Raw genomic sequence first — 20,131 nt, 5'->3', positions numbered from 1 at the left:
CAGCCACCTCTATCCATTCAGCGGCAAGCCCAGCCTGCACAGCCTTCATCTCGTTTGTCTCCAACGCCGTTCGCTTCACTAAACGCCGTTGGCTCTGGAGAAGCCTTGTCCGCCGGGGTAAAGGCCATCATCTCCCGCCCCTCTTGTCTTGACAAAACCATCTCGCTTGCTTGACTCGAGACTCTACTCTATTGCCGTCCTTCTTATATCGCCCCCCGACCGCGCTAAATTGCCCCCTAAAGCCCCTGTCTTTTTTCGGCGCCGGTGGGAAAAGCCATCAATCTCAGGCAAAGCCAAGAGTGGGACCCCGGAAAGCAGGAGCCGAGACGGGGGGTGATAGCCGTAAGACACCACCGGTTCGACCCCGAGAATCACGGAGCGTCCACGGCGTCTCCTTTGACTACAGTACTCTTCCGTCTTCACTCCTTCTGTCTGACATCATTTGTGTGCGCTCTGAAGCATAGCATCCGCCATCATGCCAGAGACGTTGGAGCCTGGCTCGCCCTTCACAACGCCACCGGTGTCGCCCGGCGGCGTCGAGAAGCGGCGATCACGGAATCCTCTCAAGAACATGATGCAGCATCTCACAGTGGATCCTCCTCCAGAGGATGAGGACCGACAGCCGCGGAGAGCATCTCTCATCCGTCGCATCAGCTGGCGAAAGAGCCGCAGCCCTTCAGCCCATTCCGACAGGTCGGGCGGTCAGCCTCAGGATCCCAACCTTTGCAGGGCGTGCGCTGGCTGGGCGGCTGATATCGACTCTACCTTTGACACCATGGACGACTTTTTCATGAGGGCCTTGGATCCGGCAGCGGCAGACACCTTTGAAAACAAGGAGCACTCTATGGGTCGCTTGAAGGAGCTTGAGGAGAATCGCTTCATCACAAAGTGCCCTCTGTGCAAGCTGTTTCTGTCCGTGCACATTCCCAGCGAAGGAGAGGGCGATTTGTACCTCTCTGGCTTTTCGAGCAGAGACACCAACTATCTCATCGACAACCACATCATGTTTGAGCAGGGTCATGGAGCAAAGAACAAGAGCAAGGGACTCAGCCCTGCCTTTCTAGGCGTTGTGCCCAAGAAGAGCGGCGATGGCGCTCTCAGCTGGGATGTGAGCGCTGACTGGTTCCGCGACTCGGGCATGCTTTACCGGACCATGCCTGACACAGCACCGACTGAGCTTTTGAGTGCGCGATCTGAGGGGAGGCACTCGCGGGCAAGCTCATTTACCGACACGAGTGGTTGGTTGAAGCGTGGAATCTGGGGTCGCGAGCTTGAGCAGACGATTGACATGTCCATCGGCCAGGACTGGCTGCGATTCTGCGAGTTCTATCACCAAGGCCGTTGTGGACGAAAACCAATCACACATGAGATGCCCGGATTTCGACTTGTCGACTGCGCAAAGAACCCGCCAACGGTAGTGGACGCATCCATCACGGATCGATACGTCGCTTTGAGTTACGTGTGGGGGAACAAGAAGTCAGCGCCTGGGAGTTGGCCCAAGGTGATCTGGGACGCCATCATCGCTACCAAGGATCTCGGTGTCAGGTATCTATGGGTCGACAGGCTATGTATCGACCACACGCGGCCGGCGGAGAAGATGCAACAGATTGCGAGGATGGATGAGATCTTTGAGGGCGCTATCCTGGCTATCATCGCGGCATGTGGTGAGGACGCCGACTATGGTCTCCCTGGCGTGGGATCGAGGAATCGACCCCCTCAGCCAAAGTACGAGTTTGTCAACTCAGACATTACCCTCGTGTCGAGTCTTCAAGATCCTAGACTCGCCATCAAGAACTCAGCGTGGTACCAGCGAGGTTGGACGTATCAGGAGGGTCTTCTGGCGCGTCGACGACTCATCTTCACCGACCAGCAGATGTACTGGGAGTGTGAGGGCATGTGCTGTCCTGAGTCACTCATCCTGCCGCTGGAGTTCTACCACGACATGGAAGAGCAGAGAATGTGCGACTTCATGAGACCGGGTCTGTTTAATGGAGTCTCATTTGTCGATGGCAGCTGGGAGCGATGGAAGAGGCTGCCTGGCAAGGCCGAGGACCCTAGCACACTGAGCATCTTCCGAGAGGCTGACCAACATATCGGCAACTACACGCGGCGCGACTTGACCTACGACCAGGACTCACTCAACGCGTTCCTCGGTATTCTGAGACGACTCGAAACTACGGTTGGTCCTGGCAAGATGTTCAACATCTTGGGCATCCCCGTCTGGGCACCCCAGCTAGACCAGGTTGTGCCAGCGACGGGTCTCCCACGCACTCGCGACATGTTTGCCCTCTCGACGTGCTTCTGGCATCACAAGGATGGCGTGGTAGCTACGAGGCGTCCCCACATGCCCAGCTGGACATGGGCTGGATGGAAGGGCCCCGTCGACCTGTACTCGTCCATCACTGTCGTGGACCCGGACAGCAAGGCTCGGGAGCGCAAGTACAACGCCCACCACTACGTCACGGCGACACACGTGTCCCGCAACGACCCCAACTCAATCCGCTGGACGTACTCGCCCAACATTGTCCTCGTCAACCAGGACGGCAGTGTGGCGTACGACTTTGGCGCCTCGGCCCTGGCCGCGGGTATGCCTCCTGCGCCGCCATCGCTGCCTATCCGTCCGTATGGTATTCACGTGCCAAATCCGTTTGTGCTGGACCGGGTCAAGGCGCGGACGCACCCCGAGGGCTGGATCTTTAACCGGGTGAGCGTCGATGTTCGGCTGAGCCGGGGATCTGGGTCGATTCGGGAGTACATTGAGCGGCACGCCAAGGGAGAGCAGATGACGGTGCTCTGGTTCGTCGAGGAGTCGCTGGTGATGCTTCTCGTGGTGGAACGGACTGAAAGGAACGGACGAGTAGTGTGGGAGCGCGTCGGACGCATGCGCATGGGCTTCTCAGAGGAGTCCAAGGACGTTGTCAACACCTTTGGAAGTGTGGAGAAAATGGTGGGCGAGCTACCCCTGAGAAGACTCGGGGAGGATATCGTGATTGAGTAGGCGGTCATTGAGTAAGGGGTCAAAGTATATACTTGGTTTTTTCATCTAGGAGCATTGTAATAGTATGACGATTCATTTTCGGATAGGAGAGTCATTCAGTCTTGGTTTGACTGCGGGTGGATAGCATAAGATTGTAACTCATACCTGGGGTAGAGCATGCGCCACATGGACTTGTGGCATTATAAATGGAACAAAAGGATGGTGCTGTGGCAGTTTGTTCTATCGAGTTGAATAAGCGTGAAAAAGGGCGATGGGCATTAATGTTCTGACACGAGGGTCTGCCCAGACTAGGGATGCCTGTTGATGCAAATGCGTTTCTATTGCAGCAATAATGTGTAATGGGTATCTATCCTAAACAAGCTAATCTCAACTGACCAATTCGCTGAAGGACTGGGTCATAACCAAGCAAAACTCAAAGGCTGTTAGGACCCTAGCACTGATACGAAAAGACAACCCAGAGTTATCCAGATGAGGTATTGAAGCACAAACATGGCAGCAATGAACCAATCGGCGAAAGTGAAATCACAATCACTCTTATTCGCCATAGATTCCTGTATGCTGGGTTGAACAGTTGCGAGCTCTGCTGTAGCGAGGCTGCCAGGGGCGGGAGTATTGCCAATGCAGGGGTGACTGTCATGGTTGAGGAGCTTCCGGCTGGCACTGACAGTGCGACCGAGTCGACGCAATTGAGTCTTGAGTGGGATGCCGTTGGATCTGCACGGACTGCGGCGGAACCTGACCGAGATGGGAGTCTTTCTGATCCTGACTCTGGCTTTACCTGTACCGCTGAAGTGGGTTCCTTGCCTTGCCATGAGCTTTAGTGTAGTATACTGTCGTCGAGTGTTGGGAGAGGCCACACTAGGACTGGAGTGGACTCTGACATCGAGAGAAGTCCTCTTTCCAGCACTGCTCCTGGCCTTGATGCCGCGGACACCCTCGATAGTGAACGAAAAGGTGGTGTTCTTCGACTGAGAGAGTTGAATAGCAGGGTCGGCGATCGATGAATCTGTGTCCTCGAGAAAAGAGTCAACTTCCGCTTCGCGACTGGCCTTGAGTCCGGCCCTGAATCTGGCCATGGCGTCGACGCATGCCTGTCGCTTAGCCTCCCGCTCACGATCATCATCTTCCTCGAGTGCAAAGCGAGCTCTGACACACTGGGACTCAACGTTCTCTAAAGGCCTGGGGGAGGAAGCTGAATGGAGTGAACGAACGAGATGGCCGTGCATGTTGGTGTATTTATTGGCACCCCAGTTTCTAAAGCTGTGTGGGTTGCTGTTGTAGTGGTTATCGGACCGCTTGCCACGTTGGTCACCTCTCTGCTTAAAGAGACGCATTTTATGGTGATCATTAGTTGGTGAAGCAGAAGGCTGTTAGATGTAGCCGTGTAGCAGAGGCCTGCAGAGCAGCGATGTGTAGCAGAGCAGTGAAGCAGCTAAGGTGATAGAGTAAGGTTAGTTTGGCGATGATCAACGAAGAAAGAAGGCTTTTGGAGAAAACACGAAAAAGGACCATAATATAGATAGAGTTGGAAAAATAATGGACATAAAAGTATAAGTTTGGATGGGTGCCCTGAAAGAGTCATCTGCCTCCTGATGCATGTATATTGAGTCTATTTTGACTTTCCCTGGCAACTCCGATCTTGGTGATACTCTGTGAACTTTCTATGATCCCCCCTTGATGAGCGCTTTGAGTTCGTACTTCAGCATTCCTCAAGAAACGTGGACCAGGGCTTCTTGGACCCAACATCGAGGTACTGACCATGGACTTGCATAGTCAAACAAGGATCACGCACACATGGCACTACAATTGAACAAATGAGAATATGATCCCAGCTCTGGAAATAGCTAGGAGATTATTCGACTAGGATTCTAAGCTATTCGAGTTATATGAGCCACTTATCTGAGAGCCCATGTCTCCCTGCCCAGAACCCAGTTTAAGACGTGCTATCTACCTGCGAGGCACAAGCTTTACCATGGAATGAAACACCTTCCGCTCTCACAGGTGGAAGAATCGACAGAGCTGTGAAGTTTGAGAAACTTAATTTAGGTTGACGGGACAACATCGACAAGGCACAGAGAGCTGCGCCCCTTTCCTCTCGTAGACGAGGTCTTGCGTCGGCCCGAAAGAATATATTAAACTTGGCTACATGTAATCGTGTTGAATTCGTGAGGCACCAGTCAATACTTGTTCCATTGTAGATTAGTCCCCTGAGGGGGGCCTTGCTCGGTCGCGTTGTAAGTGAACATATTGTCTCTTCACATCTTCCCCAAGACGTGGATGTATGCAGCCCACCAGCTGCTCACTGCTAGGGCTCGGATAGAAAACTTTCTTCAAGTTGACTAATTGCATGTGACTTAAGAGAATTTGAACGACGAGCAATTGCAGTCTGTGGAGTGTTGAAGCTGAGAGCAAGCCAGTCGGAGAGAAGGCCGTAGCCCAACCCTGACGATGCTTCCTTCGGCAACATGTCCGAAGTCCACTCTTCGGTGTGGCACTCGCCCCAAGCTTCCCCGAGCGGATCCTGGACCTTGGCTTGGAGCATTGGGGTCCGATTGCGGGGGACGAGGAAAGCTGAGGGATGGCTTATAAGCAAGAGGCCATAGCCAGGTATCATGACTTGACTGTAAGACAGATCAATTGAACTGGTATTTTATATTGAGAGGCAAGAGGCCTTGTTCAGACCTTGTTTTTATATTTAATTCTTCCAGCCGTAAACTTAGCAGTCATGAGTGACCTCGCAGCCATGGAGTCCGAGACTCCCAACATCCCACCCCCGAGAGGTTCGTGAAGCCATCACCACCAATTGACTACTCACCCGCTAACAACTAACTCCATCACAGTCGTCGAACTCCCCCCCGACGTCCCAAAACTCGAAGAAATCCTTTCCGCCAACGACTTTGCCCTCGCCGCCCAAAAAGCACTTACACCAAAAGCCTGGGCGTTTTACTCGTCGGCTGCCACAGATCTCATTACTGTGAACAAGAATCGCGAGCTTATTAGACGAGTCATGCTTCGACCGAGGATCTTGAGAAATGTTTCGAGTGTTAGGATAGATCGCAAGATTTTGGGTCTTGATAGCAAGGCGCCTTTTATCATGTGTCCTGCGGCTATGGCGACGTTGGCGCATCCTGATGGTGAGCTTGGATGGAGTAGAGCTGCGGCCAGTGAAGGGATCTTTGAGATTGTAAGTTCTGAGCCGTCTGGATGAAACAATTTGCTGACGACTTCAAGATCTCTAGCAACGCCTCGTACTCCCTCCCCAGCATCATCGCCGCCGCTCCTCCCGGCCATCCTTTCTTCCTCCAACTCTACGTCAACTCCAACCGCTCCAAGACAGTCGAACTCCTCCGCCGCGCTCGCTCCCTTGGTATCAAAGCCATCTTTGTCACAGTCGACGCACCTGTTCCTGGCAAGCGTGAGGCCGACGAACGCGCAACTCAAGACGTGGTGATAAAGTCTGAGATGAGCGGAAGCGAGAGTAGCAAGGATAATAAAGGTAGTGGACTGGGTAGATTGATGGGACAGTATATTGATAAGAGCCTCAATTGGGAGGACTTGAAGTGGATTCGGGAGGAGAGCTCGGTGCCGATCGTGCTCAAGGGCGTGCAGACTGTTGAGGACGTGAAGTTGGCCGTCGAGCATGGTGTGGATGGTGTCATGCTGAGCAACCACGGAGGAAGATCACTCGATGGGTAAGCTCTACCGTGTAGGTAAAGAAGGTGTGCTGACCAGATTCATAGCGCCCAAGCATCCATCCTCATCCTTCTCGAAGTTCGAAAGAGGTTCCCCGAAGCGTTCCAGCATCTCGAGATATTCATCGACGGCGGTTTCGAACGAGGATCCGATATTCTCAAGGCGATTGCCCTAGGCGCTACAGCGGTTGGAATCGCTAGACCTTTCTTGTATTCGTTGGTATATGGCCAAAAAGGCGTGGAGCATCTTTCGCAGAGTGAGTTTCCAGATCAGCTGGAGTGATGAGCTGCTAACCATATATATTAGTCCTCAAGGATGAGCTCGAGACGTCATTGAGGTTGGCTGGTCTGACGAGTTTGGACCAAGCAACACCAGACTTGGTCAACACGCTGGACGTGGACTACCTGGTTCCATCTGGGGGCGCTGAGTCATGCCCAATGTCGAGGATGAGGGCGAAGCTGTAGAGAAAAGAGTGAACTGTAGATGATGAACAAGTAAACTAGACATAGATATAATAGGTAGTGGCATAAAAGAAGTCTCTTGATTCAACATCGATTGTATTCTTAGTGACTGGTTAACCCGATGTCGATGTCTGTCAGGTACTTTGCTAAATAGGTAAAGAGTGTAGATAAGGTCGACATGCATGCTAAAGAACAAACACCATATCATGGTCTTGCATAGACCCATAATGCATGAAAATGTGAGCTTTATCCCAACCTCGCCTTGAACGCCTTAACAGCATCAACCAGCGTCCCATCTGCTTCCAGCCCCAATCCCTTAGCCCTCGAGTCATCAAACCACGGAGGCCAGCTCTTGACAATCTTGAAAAGCGCCTCATCCTCCTCATCCTTGACGAGTTGCACTGCTTCTTTCCCTCCAACTTGCTCCACAGCATCCAAGATCTCCTGCACCGTCACCGTGATGCCCGGGAGATTCACAATCCTCGACTCCCCAAACTTTTCACCAGGAATCTCCTTGATTCTGATCAAGTTCTTGATCACCGTCGCAGGACTGCAGATCCACATGGCAATGTCGCGCGGGACAGGGAGAATGTTGGGTATTCCCTGCAACGACTCGCGAACGATGCCTGACGCAAAACTCGACGCCGCTGCTGAAGGTTTACCCGGTCGAACCACCACAGTTGGCAACCTGACGATTCTGCCGTCTAGGAGCCCTCTGCGGGAAAATTCGTTGAGTAGTAGCTCTATGATGAGCTTCTCTGCGCCGTAAGACGACCTCGGTTGAGGTACAACCCCCGCTTCTGTGACATGTCCATCGCAAGGTCCGTAGACAGCACAGGAACTTGAGAAGATGACCTTTGTGCCTGGCCAAATCGTCCTCAGCGCATCGAGCACAGATCTGACCGAATCGACATTGACTTTTAGACCAAGTTCAAGATCAGCCTCTGACCCACCAGACATGAGCCCATGGAGGAGGTACACGGCCTCAAAGCGGCGAGGCCTTATGAGCTTGTCAACCACATCTAGAGAAGTCAAGTCTGCTGCCAGACTCGTGATGCGTCCGGCTTCACTCGCCGCAGCCTGAGGAACAGGCGGTTCGACAAGGTCCGTGATGGTGACATGGATGTCAGGCGACGAAGCCAACAGCGGAGCAACAAGCTCCTGTCCGATGAAACCACCAGCTCCGGTGATGAGGATGTGCTTCTCGTTCGTCATGATGGTCCGTGTGTATTCCGAGATCGGATTGATTGATAAGATCTAGTGGCGTTCAATTCTCCAACTTGATATCTTTGTTAGATATGGTCTGTTGTTTGTATCCACCAAGTTCAGGTGAAAGGATGGTCCACTATCGCGGGGCTCATGATGCTCAGGTGGTTTAGAATCTCCGCAGCGGCCTGAATGCGGAGAGAAGATCGGAGAGAAGTCCGAGAGGGTTTTCCGAGCCGACATGACTTCCGACATCATGAAACAAGTCCTGCCGTCACTGAGGAGGAGGATCCAAGTTGGAGTAGAACTTGTCCATGGCGGAGTAGCAGAGATGGATGGACTTTGGCCTAGACGGAGTAGTCGGCGGGTCAGTCGAGACATGGCTCTGGATAGTGCCAAGTCGCATACATGGTAACCAGTCCGGAGTGAGGCTCGGCCAAGATCTTTCATTGACGTCAGTTCACTGATAAAGAAGTCGTGTATGATCGACCACTCTACGCTCCATCAGTAGTTTAGCCTAGATCAAACGGCCTTCCTTCCGTAGATGACTTCAAAAGGTTCATTCTGCCACATCTTGACTTGAAACTTGATTCCCTGCAGTAATTATCCGTCAGACCCATTGTCCTGCCTCCCAAATTTGTATGATATATTCAATACCGAGGTATTCCATCACTCCAGGCGACTCACATATCCAAGCAAAACGCCCACGCCAAAAAAACGACTTTTTTTTCACTCTGTTAATTACCCTTTCAAGGCAGCGGTCTCATGCCATAGTCCGCTTCTGGATATGTTGGCAGCGACTGGCCTGACGCGTCCATGGTGAACATGGTCGGATCGAACCGGAACACGGGCGAGAGACCGAAACTCATGTCGTAATCGAAGAACATGTCACCGTCCATGTCGGTGAATGGACGATCTCCCGGCGGCATCTGGTTGGAAAGATCGATATTCTCGTTGATACCGTTCCCGACGATGACGCCGTTGGGTGCTTGACCGACCTGCCCTGGCGGAGCCGAGTTGAGCGTCCCCGTCATCCGCTCCAAGCCACCGGCCATGAGGTTCGCGAGATGCCACTTTCCAGCATTGAGGGACCGGAATCGATGTACCAGGCTGGTGGTCAATTCATGCACCCTCTGGCGCTCGATGAGATCTCCGCCGTATTTCAGGGCAACCTTGATGAGGAACATGCAGGCAAATGCTGTCATGGAGAGCATATACGAAGGCATTCCCACGATTCCTACAGCCACATCGGGGTCGGTGATGATGAGATCGATAATGGCGGTTGCGGCAGTGACTGCTTTGGATGCACAGTCGAGGAAGTAATGAGGAATCGGGTCGTCGCTGGCGAGTCCACGGAAGATGTGCGAGTAAAGGTGAATCTGGGCAAAGTTGTAGTGAAGGATGGTGCCCTTTCGTGGGAACGATCCGATTTGAGGCCATTGTTCTGTGATTGTCAGCACAACTCTCTCGCTCTCCTTGTTGGTGTACTCACCTGGTAGTTCTTTGAGCCACCGATCATACCATTGATCCAACTGTCGCCGGAACTGTGATATGTGACTAAGGTAAACCCTTGAGATACGTTCCCCCTTGTCGGTGCCAAAGAGCTCTCGAATGTTTCGTAGAATGCTAACCAAGGCCACCTGTCCAGTAAGCCGCTTATCCTCCTCGGTAGCCACGGGAGACTCAAGAAAGTTCTCCCATCCCTGGATAGACGAGTCCTCCTGGACAATAGATGGTCGCCCGTAGAGAGTCGCAAGATGTTGGTCGCAGATGTAAAGGATGTACCATAACCGCGCGCAATCGGCAGCCTCCTGACTCTGCTCCTTGATGGCCTGGTTATAGCTGTTATGCAGATTGCACTCGGCAGCACGTCGAATTGCGTATCCCGAGAGCATCCACGAAAGGTCACTGAGCCAATAAGAGGCTACACACATGGCCCGTAGATAGTCGCGATCGATACGACGCTCAAACATGGATTTCTCCATTAGTCGGCGGAATTCACTGCTGCAGATGCCGTAAATGCCATCGGCCTTGGGGTCGTGGAGCGCAGCTACAGTTAAGGTTGCGGCTGATAAGATCGGACTCTTTCGCCTGAGCTCGTCCAGTGTCATGTACCGACAACCAATTCCGTACATGTATCGATCAAGGCGATCGCGGTACAGAGCAAACAAGCTCTCGGCGTCAGACAAGGCCAGGGCACCGCGTGCAATGAAGTCGTCAATGGCACGACCTCGTTGAGCTTCCGAGTTATCCGGTGAACGCAGAGCACTGAGTTTGGTGAGAGTATATAGAGAGTGAATAGGCACATATGGAAGGCCTTCGTCTTCAGGGGTTGCCTTCGGAGAATTGTCGCATGAAGGGCCATGGTGCTCTTCTTGCGAGGCGGAGAGTCGGTTTGTCGCATTAGCAGGGTTGTCTTCCTTGGGAGGTGTTCCCTCTGTGTCTCGGGAATTGGCGCTCTGCAATGGGGGAAGTTCGGGAAGACTCAGTTTCGTCATGACCTGCCTGAGAGCGGAATGTATCTGCTCAAGATCTTGGACCACCGCTTCAGAGAATCTGCCAACATGTTAGTCGCATGGCGATGAGGTGAAAAATCTCAGCTCGAAATTGAGCGAGTGAGAGGGCGCGTACTGTGACTTCTCATCAATGATGGTCTGCAAGCTCTTGCTCAAGACACACCCCAAATTTCGCTCAGAACATCTCCGACACGGCGGACCACTCTCATCCATCAAACACTTGATCTATCGGAAGCGAGCGTCAGTTACAGTCTCGGTCCAGGAAGCGGCTAGATATCACCTTGTGTTTCCGACATGCCGCGCAAGCCTTGATCTTGCGAGAGATTTGAGGGATGGGGAGGTCATTGGGTACGAGACCAGTGATGCTCTGTCGGCTCCCACTCTGTCGCGTGCCGTTGCTGTTTCCATTGGAGCGCGCAGGCGTTACAGGCTTGATATTGTTAGTTGTGTCTCATGCTCGTTGTTGAGACTGGTTGAGAACCTACCACGGCTGGCGTCGCATTCGCATCGGCCGCTCCAGGAGGAGCTGGCCCGTTGGAGTCTGACCAGGATCGTTTCGCCATGTCTTGTCTCAATGCGTAGATGCTGTTCCTGGCTCCTTGTTTTCAATGCAATATCTCTTTGCTCTCCGACGAATTACCGAGTCCTTGGTATTGGTGAGTGGGCGAGTGATGTGCCGGTAGATCCCTGTCTCAGGCGATTCTCCAAGTGATGAGACGAGTGTGAATGGAATGTCTTTGGCCTCGCGACGTGCTCAGGAGTGATGAAACCGAGGATCAATCTGATAAAACCTTCATATTTACCGTCTTTTGCGCCTCTTGTTTGTCCCTCTCCTTTTCCCCAGGAGAAAGCGACCGTCAAATGCAGCCTCAGGCAAAGAGGGATTGTGTTCACGCGGGATGGAGAGATGGAGAAGGCGCGATGGTCACTCACTAAACAGGGAAATTTCCCCCGGAACACAGCGGAGGGTGGCACCGCCCTGACCAATCGAATGCCCTCCATTTCCCAGAAACCCGCGCTAGAGCAAGGGTTGCATGACTCAGCAGACCAATCCTTTTGCCTCCCCGCAAACCCGACCGGCCTCGTTTACTGGCTGGGAGACTTTTTTCCTGCAAAGAGAGAGGGAGGTTGAAGTGCGGGGTAAGGTTGTTCTAACCGGTTGGGATTTGGTTTGAGCGTTCTTTGGCTTGGAGATGAGGATGATGACGGAAAATATTCCATCAAGGTCACATGTTTTCCGCTGTGCTAGTCCCAAACTCATCTCAAGCCTGGCGGTTTCGGCGAACGGTGGCCCGAGTTATGGAATAACAGCTGACCGAGTAAAGACGAAAATGTCGAGGTTTGTTACAGAGATTGGAAGCTCGGAATGAGGCTGCCTACATGATAGACCCAGTCCAACGTTCAAGGTTGCTTCGGCTAATCCTGCAAGATGAGATTTGGCTGGCGACCTTGTCCATGCGGCACAGCTTGGCAGGAGATTGGTTCCGATTCTACAGCCTATTTCTCATGATAGGCAGAAATGATTCAGGGCCTATCATTCATGGCGAAATTGCTCGAGGCAGCAGTTTGTCTTGTTCAGACGAGTGCCTGGGCAAGGCACCGACGTCACGACGAGCTTTGAAACCCCCACCGCGGGGTGACACAGGAAGCGCTAAAGAAAAGTCCTAGATCGGCGTCATCCAGCATCAATGCTGCTATCTTCAACACCATCACCACGTCCTCAAATACAAGTCCTTCGCTCCATATTCACTCGCTCTATTATACAGTGTCAAATATCGCGACTATTTATTAAACCTGATTCAATATGCCCAAGAAGCTATCTAAAAACCCGCTCCCTCAGAGCTCCTCCACCATATCCTCCCTTTCGACGATAACCACCTCGTCGACCGCCTCAGGGAACCCCGTCAACCCGGCTCTCTCTCTCCTCCCGCCATCTCTCGCCGACCCGTCTCTCCCACTTCCTAAGCTCATCGTCTTCGACCTCGACTACACCCTCTGGCCGTTCTGGGTCGACACCCACGTCGCCCCGCCTCTCAAGCCCAACGCCCAACACTCGAGCGCGACAGACCGCTACGGCGAGGACTACGGGTTCTACTGCGATGTACCTAGCATTCTGTACACGCTCCCCCGCGCGGGGCCTAGGATCGGCGTCGCGTCGCGGACATCTGCGCCTGGACTTGCGCGCGACCTTCTCAAGATGCTGCACATCCCCGCTCCCACTCCTTTGACGGACGACGCGACTCCCGCACCACCAATGGGCAAGCCCGAGAAGCCGAAACGCGCGCTGGAAGTGTTTGATGGATTGCTGGAGATTTACCCGAGCAGCAAGATCCGGCACTTTGAGAGCCTACAGAAGCGAACGGGAATTCGGTACGAGGATATGCTGTTCTTTGACGATGAGAGCCGGAACCGCGATACGGAGAGTCTGGGGGTGACCATGTGGCTCGTGAGGGATGGGGTTTCGTGGGGAGAAGTCGAGGCGGGAGTTAATGAGTGGAGGAAGAGGAGGGGATTTGCCAAGATGCCAGATGCGACAGAGATGCCGTGATAGACTGAAGGTTTGCTTTTGGAGTTTTAAGAGATTGGATTCAAGATGATAGATCAACATGGGTCTCGTAAAGGAGATCAGGTCGCTTGGGAACACAACTAGACGGAATAATAATCAAGACGGGTTGATTAAGGTTGAGATGGATACAAGACCAACCGCATCGTTTGTCTCGCGGTTCTAAACTAGAATGCCGATAACAGCGAAGCAATTAAAAACTCCATGTTGCCAAGCCATCCAAACTTGCAGGTTCCCCTTCTCTTTCCCAAATTCCTCCCCATCGCCGCTCGCCAGGGTATGTTAAAATATTCGTCCTCCACTCTATGGTATATATGTAGATAATTTCGGATTATGCCGTGGTTGTCTGCGCCGCGGCAGGCTTGTCGTCCTGGATCTTGAGCTTCTCCTGGACGTCGTTCATGAGGGCGTCGTCGGTTTGGACGCCGTCATCGTGGGTCTCGACTCTTGTGGTTTGCGTTCCTTCTGCGACGTCATGGTCATGAGCGTCTGTTCCAGTGCTGACGCCATTGACGCCATTGGTCTTGGCCTCCACGGGCGCAACACTAAAGGTCTTGGGGATAGTGCAGACTCTCTCATTCCGGGGCTGGCCACCCTTATATCCTCGGGCGACACAAGCCAACCTGTCGCCTTCGATGTCCTCCCACAAGAGCGGTCCACTGGGGAAGCCCTTATAACCATTCTCCCACTTCACAATGCCATCCCAGTGCGGGTCAGGAATGCTCAGCTGGCCGAAAGTGTAGTCCAGCTCGCCACCGTACTTCTTAGGAATGTTTCGAGGCTCGATGTACTGCTCAAGGACAGACTTTACCTCGTGGCTGCCCAGGATAAAGATCTTGGAGACGGTAATGGGGTCGAACCAGCGCTTGATCCAGCCCCAGACGGTGCTGAAGAAGACGGGTGCGCCAATGATGAAGATGCGATCCAGAGTCTCGGGGTAGTGCGCCGTGGCGAGTTGCGACGCAGCCTGCATGTGCTGCTTCAGGTTCCAGAACTGCTTGAGCCCAACTCCCGAAATGTCGACAATGTTGGTGCTCAGCGTGATGGGCACCTCGGGGTGTTCACGGTCGTGCAGCTGGGTGCAGAAGGGCATGTTGAACCGGATCAGGTTCTCGTATAGCGCAAACAGGCGCAACAGACCAGAAGGAGTCTTGCCGTCGGCCTTGGCCTGGGAGAAGGTGGTGGAAGCGCCGACCTTTTCGTACTCGTGGACGGTCTTGTTGTCGAGCGTCTTCACCTCGAAGACGTAGACGGGGATTCCGCGACGATCGCGACGGCCTGTCCATTGGGGGTACTAGAAAATGTCAGCACCAAAACATGTCAGACCGAGCATCCCGGCGGGGAGCGCATACCAGACGACGACTCTGCTCGTAGGCGTCGAGGTCAATGGTGTTGTAAAGCACATCAAGGTCATTGGCCTTGCGCCATTCCTCCGTGTCCTTGAACTGCTGGTAGGCATCCTCAACCACCCATCGTCGCGCGCGCAGATACCGCCTGTTGAATTTTGGTGTCAGCACAAGCCCAGCCGCTTATCAATCATGGATGCCCAGTTGGAAACCAGACATACAGCAACAGAGGATCGTCGTGGGAAGCTGGAGGGCCGCGTTTCAGCAGGCCCCGCTCCTCGAGGACCTTTTTGAATTGAACAAAGGCTTCCTCCTGGCCTGGGTTCAAGTGTCCAAGATGGCCATGCGGATAAGCATGATCACCGATGGTCGAAGCTGAAGACTTGACGCGGGCGGCCGGGGCTCCATTAGCATCATGGTCGGTCGTCATATTGATAGAGATCCAGCTTCTGCGAGATCGGAGACAAAGACAGGCAAGAGAGGGAAAAGAGGGTATTCCGGCCGGTCAACGTCCGGGGTTGGATGGGAGGGAGAGCAAAGAGAAAAAAAAGTGAAAGAGCTTGCAACCGTAAAGAGACATGATCGGAAGCGCCGGAAATCGCACTTTGATGACGAGCGAAGCGCCGATGGAGCTTGACGGGGGGGCGCTCTTAGGGCTGTTGGTGGGGGCCGTGTTTCGTTTTAGTGGCGCTTATCTGACGGCCGGAGCGTTCGGCCGAAAGTGGACCGACGTCATCGACGTCACCTGTCAAGATCTTGACAAGCAAAGTCATCATGGCGATGAAGAAGAAAAAGTGAAGAAAAAGATTCTCATGAGAGGAAACATGGTGGTCTTTAAACGAGCTAGTAGGGTTCTGGTTAGTGGAGATGCTGCGGTGCGGGCCGAGTATCATGCGACTCAAACGTTATCCATCTCAACGGTAACTTTCACACTCTCGACCCCAGTTGGCCGGGTCGTACTCGGGCCTGAGCTTCGAATGGGCTAGCTCGGGGGAGCTGAGATGGCTGAGCCTTGCTGCAATCGGTGGGCCAAGCGTTTTTTCCCCGATTTGAGGTCAAGCGTGAGGGTCGCTTGCTGCAGGGACATCCGCCTCTGGGTTAGGTGTGATTTACTGCCTCGCTAAGGGTGAGTGATTCACGGTCTTGACACCAGTTGTGCCTGTGCAATTATGGAGAACTTTACTGGCGCTGTCGAGTACATGAATGTACTGCGTCTGTCTTCTGAGAGCTCCCGTACCCTACATCTGATGTGGGAGTTGACCTCGAGCGACGACCGGACAGTCAAGGAACAAGCCTCGCCATTGAACCCCATTTCCCCTCTAGCCAAGTATCCATAAAGATTGAATCCACTTCTATGAGTTAAATACACAAGTGATTCTCGGTGAATGGTCTTGTACACTTATCGTGATTATAATAGAGATGTCAAAGGACAAGCATCCTGAAAAGAGAAGAGGCTACGCAATAGCCCCTCTAATTATCGTCATCATACGGGATTCGAATTCTAAGAAGTAAAACACTGATCCATGATTATACACACTCTCTTTAATAGCTGGCGTAGTTCCACAGCATTCACATCAAGTCCAAGCCGCCATGGTGACACCAGGTACACTGCAGCCTCTTCTCGAACACTTACACCAAGCCCCCAGTCCATCCACCCGACCTCAAACGAGGACACATCGTCTTGCAAAAAACGTTCGGTCTTCATGGAACCCTGAAATTGCCTGGCACTGTCAACAGAATCCACAACCGACGCGAAGGACTGTCAGCTTGACGGCCGGCTGGCAGTGATCGCTAGCGAGCACACAAAGATAAAAAGCCCGCCTCGATTTCTTCCCTTCTCTCTTTTCTTCTTCTTCTCCCTTCATCATCATGGACGCATCGCACCAAGAAGAACCCATTCATCAGTCGCTTGAATATTCCAACAAGCGCCCTATTGATAGGGCCCTCTCCACGTCGCCTCCTAAGGCCATTAAGCGAGTCTGCCTTGAGCAAGACCTTCAGCAAGACGACCACCTTGTGAGTACCTACCGTTTCCTTCCCTCTTGTCTTCCTTCTTCTCTTCATGGGCATCTTTATCCTCTGCTTGTCTTGACCCTTTCATTTTCCTGCTCTCACCCTTTCCCTCACCCTCTTCGTATCAGTTTGCTCTCTTCTTCTTGCCCTCTTCCTCTTCTTGCCCCCTTCCTCTTCCTATCCGCTTCTATACCATTCCGCTCCTCGACTTTACCATTATGCTCTCCTTCTCTTCTTGTCTTGCTCATCTTCCTATTATCTTCTTGTCTCCTCCTTCTCCTTCCTCCTACCTTTTTCTTTTACCACATCGTCGTCTTTTCTTATCCTCTGTCCCATATTATCCTCTCGTACTTCTTCTCATCCTTCCCTTCTTATCGTCTGTCTGATCTTATTGTCGCCCTCTTTCTACCCTCTTCCCATCCTCTGCATTTTATTACCCTACCTTATCTTCTTTGTCTTCCCATTCTCATCCCATCCCCTCTTCCTGCTCTCATCCTCACTCCCATCATATCGTTCATCACTGACATCCTGTCTCGAAGATGATCCATCAGCCTACTCCCCGCTCCCCGACATTCTCAATCGTCCCGTTTTTGGAAAACCTGACTGCTTCGCAGCCCAGTCAGCCAATTGACAGGGTTGGAACTTGGCTCGAAACCGGCTACCCCTTTAGTCGAGACGAGGACGTTCGCTCTGACGGTTTCGTTCAATCTTTCACCATAGCGGATCCTCGAAGTGTTCAATCAGCTCCAGCTACCATCCTCATGGCTCCTCCAAGCCGCCCCGGGAGTGGTCTCCCTCCTACTCCCTCGTCTTACGGCCGCGGAGGCCTCTCGAATGCAGGCCCCTCCGGGTCTTCAGGCCGAACCGGGACCCCATCTGGTGTTTCAACCTCTGGCAGTAAGACTAGTTCTCTGGTAGAGAACCCGTTGTACGAGGACTTGAACCTTGCGGCCAACAACATTTACTACCGTGATCGCCGAGAGTCACTGCCCCAGCATGTTGCCAACCTTGTTCAGAGAGTTCAGCGGGAGCGTATCTCGCCCACTCCATCCATCAGCGATATCCTGGCTGATGATGGCCTGGCTGCCCTCGAGAGAGGCGCAGGCGAACCCACTGTTGAACAGTACTTCCAGAACAACTTGGTTCCCCAGCCCCCTCGCAACGACCCCCTGAGTCGAAGCGACAAGGCCCCCTTCCAGAAACATGCGGTTCCCAACACTGGGACCCAGTACCGAGTCAGCAACCCTACCCCGGACGTCACTTCTGGTTACAACCTCAGCGCTTTCAACACGGCCCAGAAAATGCAGCTTGGCAAGACGCCCAACATGTCTGCTATGAACAACGAGGGCATGTGCTTCCCGTTCTTCATTCTTGAATTCAAGGGCGATGGGCCCTCAAGCAATGGGAGTCTGTAGGTCGCGACTAAGCAATGCTTGGGTGGCTCTGCCTCCTGCGTCAACGTTGCTGAACGCCTCAATGAGCAACTCCGCCAGTGTCGTCGACAGGAGGTTCGCCAGATCGATAGTGCCTCCTTCAGCATCGCCATGAACGGTACCGAGGCTCGTCTTTTCATCTCGTGGAAGCAGCAGGACTTATTCAACGTCCAAAAGGTTCGAAGCTTTGCTCTTCAGGAGCCCGATCACTTCATTGAGTTCCGCAAGTATGTTCGCAACACCATCGACTGGGGCCGCGACGAGCGCCTTCGAAGCATTCAAGCAGCCCTGGACACTCTCACTGAAGAGGGACGCAAGGCTACTTTGAAGTCTCGACCCCCTCCTGCCCGACCTGGGTCTTCTCTTGGGCCTACCAAGCGACAGAAGCCCTTCTAGAGGCTTCCAATCAACGCCGTTCTGGCAGCTGAAGTTCTCAAACCCGAGAACGGCGGCTCTTTTCCTTAAATATTTACAAGATCAATATGGTGTTAGACAAACCCGAAGGTGAGTATCTCCAAGCTGACCAAAAGTATTACGCTGACTGGAATCTTCGACCAGACCGAAATCGAGAACACGAAGCATGATGAGGCCGAAGGCATCAAAGAGCCGACACGAATACCAAGAGAGCCTCAGGCATCGCCAGACTAGCATTTCCATCCCGTCCTTACTCTGTCCTCTTTACTTGTGGACTATGGCAACAGTACTGACAAAGCCAGAGAGGCATGGCAAGGATCGAGGCGAGCGATGCTCAGGCTGGTAGTTGATGGGCTAGGAACCGGCTTGTTCCATGTGATGCTAAAAGGGAGCACCGAAGGGACCGTCAAAGATGCCAACTTAACGTTTAATAGAGCTTCATAGCTTGTAGTGTACAGATCAAATAAACTCCATAAAAGCGCCTGCGCCTGCGCCCCTACCCACTTGACTCTTCCAGCGAGGCAGCCACGGGCCATTGATTCTGACCGTATGCACAATATCCCACTTTAGCGTATGTGCCAGGAGCATGTCGAGCTTGCGAGATTGGTTGGCAGACAATCCCTCGAGGTCCAAGGTGAGGGTTCGGACTGCTGTCATCCGGGAAGGCACGTCGACTATCGGCGAACCGACTTCTTGAAGCAGTGGTGATGATTTCCAGTTCTTCGGAGGGAAACAAGACGGCCCCTCCGTGTCTTTGACTACCAAAGAGAGAAGTCCACTCTCCGCATCACATTTGGTCAACATAACGTACTCCTCGGAGTCGAGAAGCGGCTGCGACCCTCGCGCCATGATAGTCGGTTGGTTCTTAAACTTTTCGACTCGGGTATGTGCTGATAGGCCCAGCATCCGCTCTGGCGCGGCTTGTATTTCGTCAAAGAGCTCGGTCTGGCAGGGGGATGTATAGGTGGAGGGGCAGCATTGGTGTTCTCTTTTCAAGTTCATGTACTCAACCCCACTGCCGTTGCTGGGGGCGGGATCGACGAAGCCATACTTGGTCCTGGTAAAATTCATGGAACTCCAAGAGTTTTCAAGGTTTTTAAAGTGTGCTACAAGTTGGCGAGTTAACTCATTGGGTTCTTGATACATTCTAGGCACCTTCATGCCTAAGCCATCTCCAGCTCGACCTGCAACCCCACCACTGCAAGTCAGAACCCAGCATCATGACCGACGACAGCGCAGCGCTATGTCACATACGACCACAGCCCTCAGAGAATACAGGATCCCGTCTGCTCTCCGGTTGTCAAGCTGAGGAGCGCTCGAGTAGTAGTTGGGTCGGTGACGACCAGCGAATGCCGGGTGTTGTATGTTTTTGCCCCTTTCTTTTTGGCCATCGTTGTGTTGACTTGTAATACGAAGTAAAGGTTGGAAAACTTTCTTGTTCCACAAGCAAGATGTCATCAGTACTGAAACCAGCCCTATCAAGTGTCT

General features: G+C 52.9%; 8 protein-coding genes and 1 non-coding gene across 9 annotated transcripts; 5 read left to right on the top strand and 4 right to left on the bottom strand.

Moving 5' to 3' along the window:
• Positions 1-475: 475 nt before the first annotated feature.
• On the top strand, positions 476-2,998 carry LRP88_03579 (heterokaryon incompatibility protein-domain-containing protein; the record flags this gene model as incomplete). Its single annotated transcript, XM_083240197.1, has 1 exon — positions 476-2,998. One exon carries the CDS (start codon positions 476-478, stop codon positions 2,996-2,998), a length of 2,523 nt encoding a protein of 840 aa, XP_083103487.1.
• Positions 2,999-3,420: 422 nt separating this feature from the next.
• LRP88_03578 (uncharacterized protein) lies at positions 3,421-4,224 on the bottom strand (the record flags this gene model as incomplete). Its single annotated transcript, XM_083240196.1, has 1 exon — positions 3,421-4,224. The coding sequence occupies one exon, from the start codon at positions 4,222-4,224 to the stop codon at positions 3,421-3,423; it is 804 nt and encodes a 267-aa protein (XP_083103486.1).
• Positions 4,225-5,723: 1,499 nt separating this feature from the next.
• Positions 5,724-7,155, top strand: LRP88_03577 (FMN-dependent dehydrogenase; the record flags this gene model as incomplete). Its single annotated transcript, XM_083240195.1, has 5 exons — positions 5,724-5,778; positions 5,839-6,182; positions 6,230-6,690; positions 6,739-6,947; positions 6,998-7,155. 5 exons carry the CDS (start codon positions 5,724-5,726, stop codon positions 7,153-7,155), a joined length of 1,227 nt encoding a protein of 408 aa, XP_083103485.1.
• A 243-nt stretch (positions 7,156-7,398) lies between these two features.
• Positions 7,399-8,367, bottom strand: LRP88_03576 (uncharacterized protein; the record flags this gene model as incomplete). The annotated part of the gene is made up of 1 exon (XM_083240194.1): positions 7,399-8,367. The coding sequence occupies one exon, from the start codon at positions 8,365-8,367 to the stop codon at positions 7,399-7,401; it is 969 nt and encodes a 322-aa protein (XP_083103484.1).
• Positions 8,368-9,107: 740 nt separating this feature from the next.
• Positions 9,108-11,437, bottom strand: LRP88_03575 (Zn(II)2Cys6 transcription factor; the record flags this gene model as incomplete). The annotated part of the gene is made up of 4 exons (XM_083240193.1): positions 9,108-10,914; positions 10,990-11,099; positions 11,155-11,304; positions 11,360-11,437. 4 exons carry the CDS (start codon positions 11,435-11,437, stop codon positions 9,108-9,110), a joined length of 2,145 nt encoding a protein of 714 aa, XP_083103483.1.
• A 1,241-nt stretch (positions 11,438-12,678) lies between these two features.
• Positions 12,679-13,422, top strand: LRP88_03574 (Mg-dependent acid phosphatase; the record flags this gene model as incomplete). Its single annotated transcript, XM_083240192.1, has 1 exon — positions 12,679-13,422. One exon carries the CDS (start codon positions 12,679-12,681, stop codon positions 13,420-13,422), a length of 744 nt encoding a protein of 247 aa, XP_083103482.1.
• A 346-nt stretch (positions 13,423-13,768) lies between these two features.
• LRP88_03573 (CRAL-TRIO domain-containing protein) lies at positions 13,769-15,213 on the bottom strand (the record flags this gene model as incomplete). Its single annotated transcript, XM_083240191.1, has 3 exons — positions 13,769-14,731; positions 14,790-14,931; positions 15,005-15,213. The coding sequence occupies 3 exons, from the start codon at positions 15,211-15,213 to the stop codon at positions 13,769-13,771; spliced, it is 1,314 nt and encodes a 437-aa protein (XP_083103481.1).
• Positions 15,214-16,652: 1,439 nt separating this feature from the next.
• LRP88_03572 (uncharacterized protein) lies at positions 16,653-18,625 on the top strand (the record flags this gene model as incomplete). The annotated part of the gene is made up of 3 exons (XM_083240190.1): positions 16,653-16,799; positions 17,336-18,207; positions 18,322-18,625. The coding sequence occupies 3 exons, from the start codon at positions 16,653-16,655 to the stop codon at positions 18,623-18,625; spliced, it is 1,323 nt and encodes a 440-aa protein (XP_083103480.1).
• Positions 18,626-19,893: 1,268 nt separating this feature from the next.
• On the top strand, positions 19,894-20,009 carry LRP88_03571. The gene has a single exon (XR_014475159.1). It is a non-coding gene; the product is annotated as a 5S ribosomal RNA (ribosomal RNA).
• The last annotated feature ends 122 nt before the right edge of the window (positions 20,010-20,131 follow it).

The sequence above is a fragment of the Fusarium phalaenopsidis genome (genome assembly GCF_050370095.1).
Source record: "Fusarium phalaenopsidis strain FUZ10S chromosome Unknown contig_32288, whole genome shotgun sequence".
NCBI lineage: Eukaryota > Fungi > Ascomycota > Sordariomycetes > Hypocreales > Nectriaceae > Fusarium > Fusarium phalaenopsidis.
This window is presented reverse-complemented; position numbering and strand designations above follow the sequence as displayed.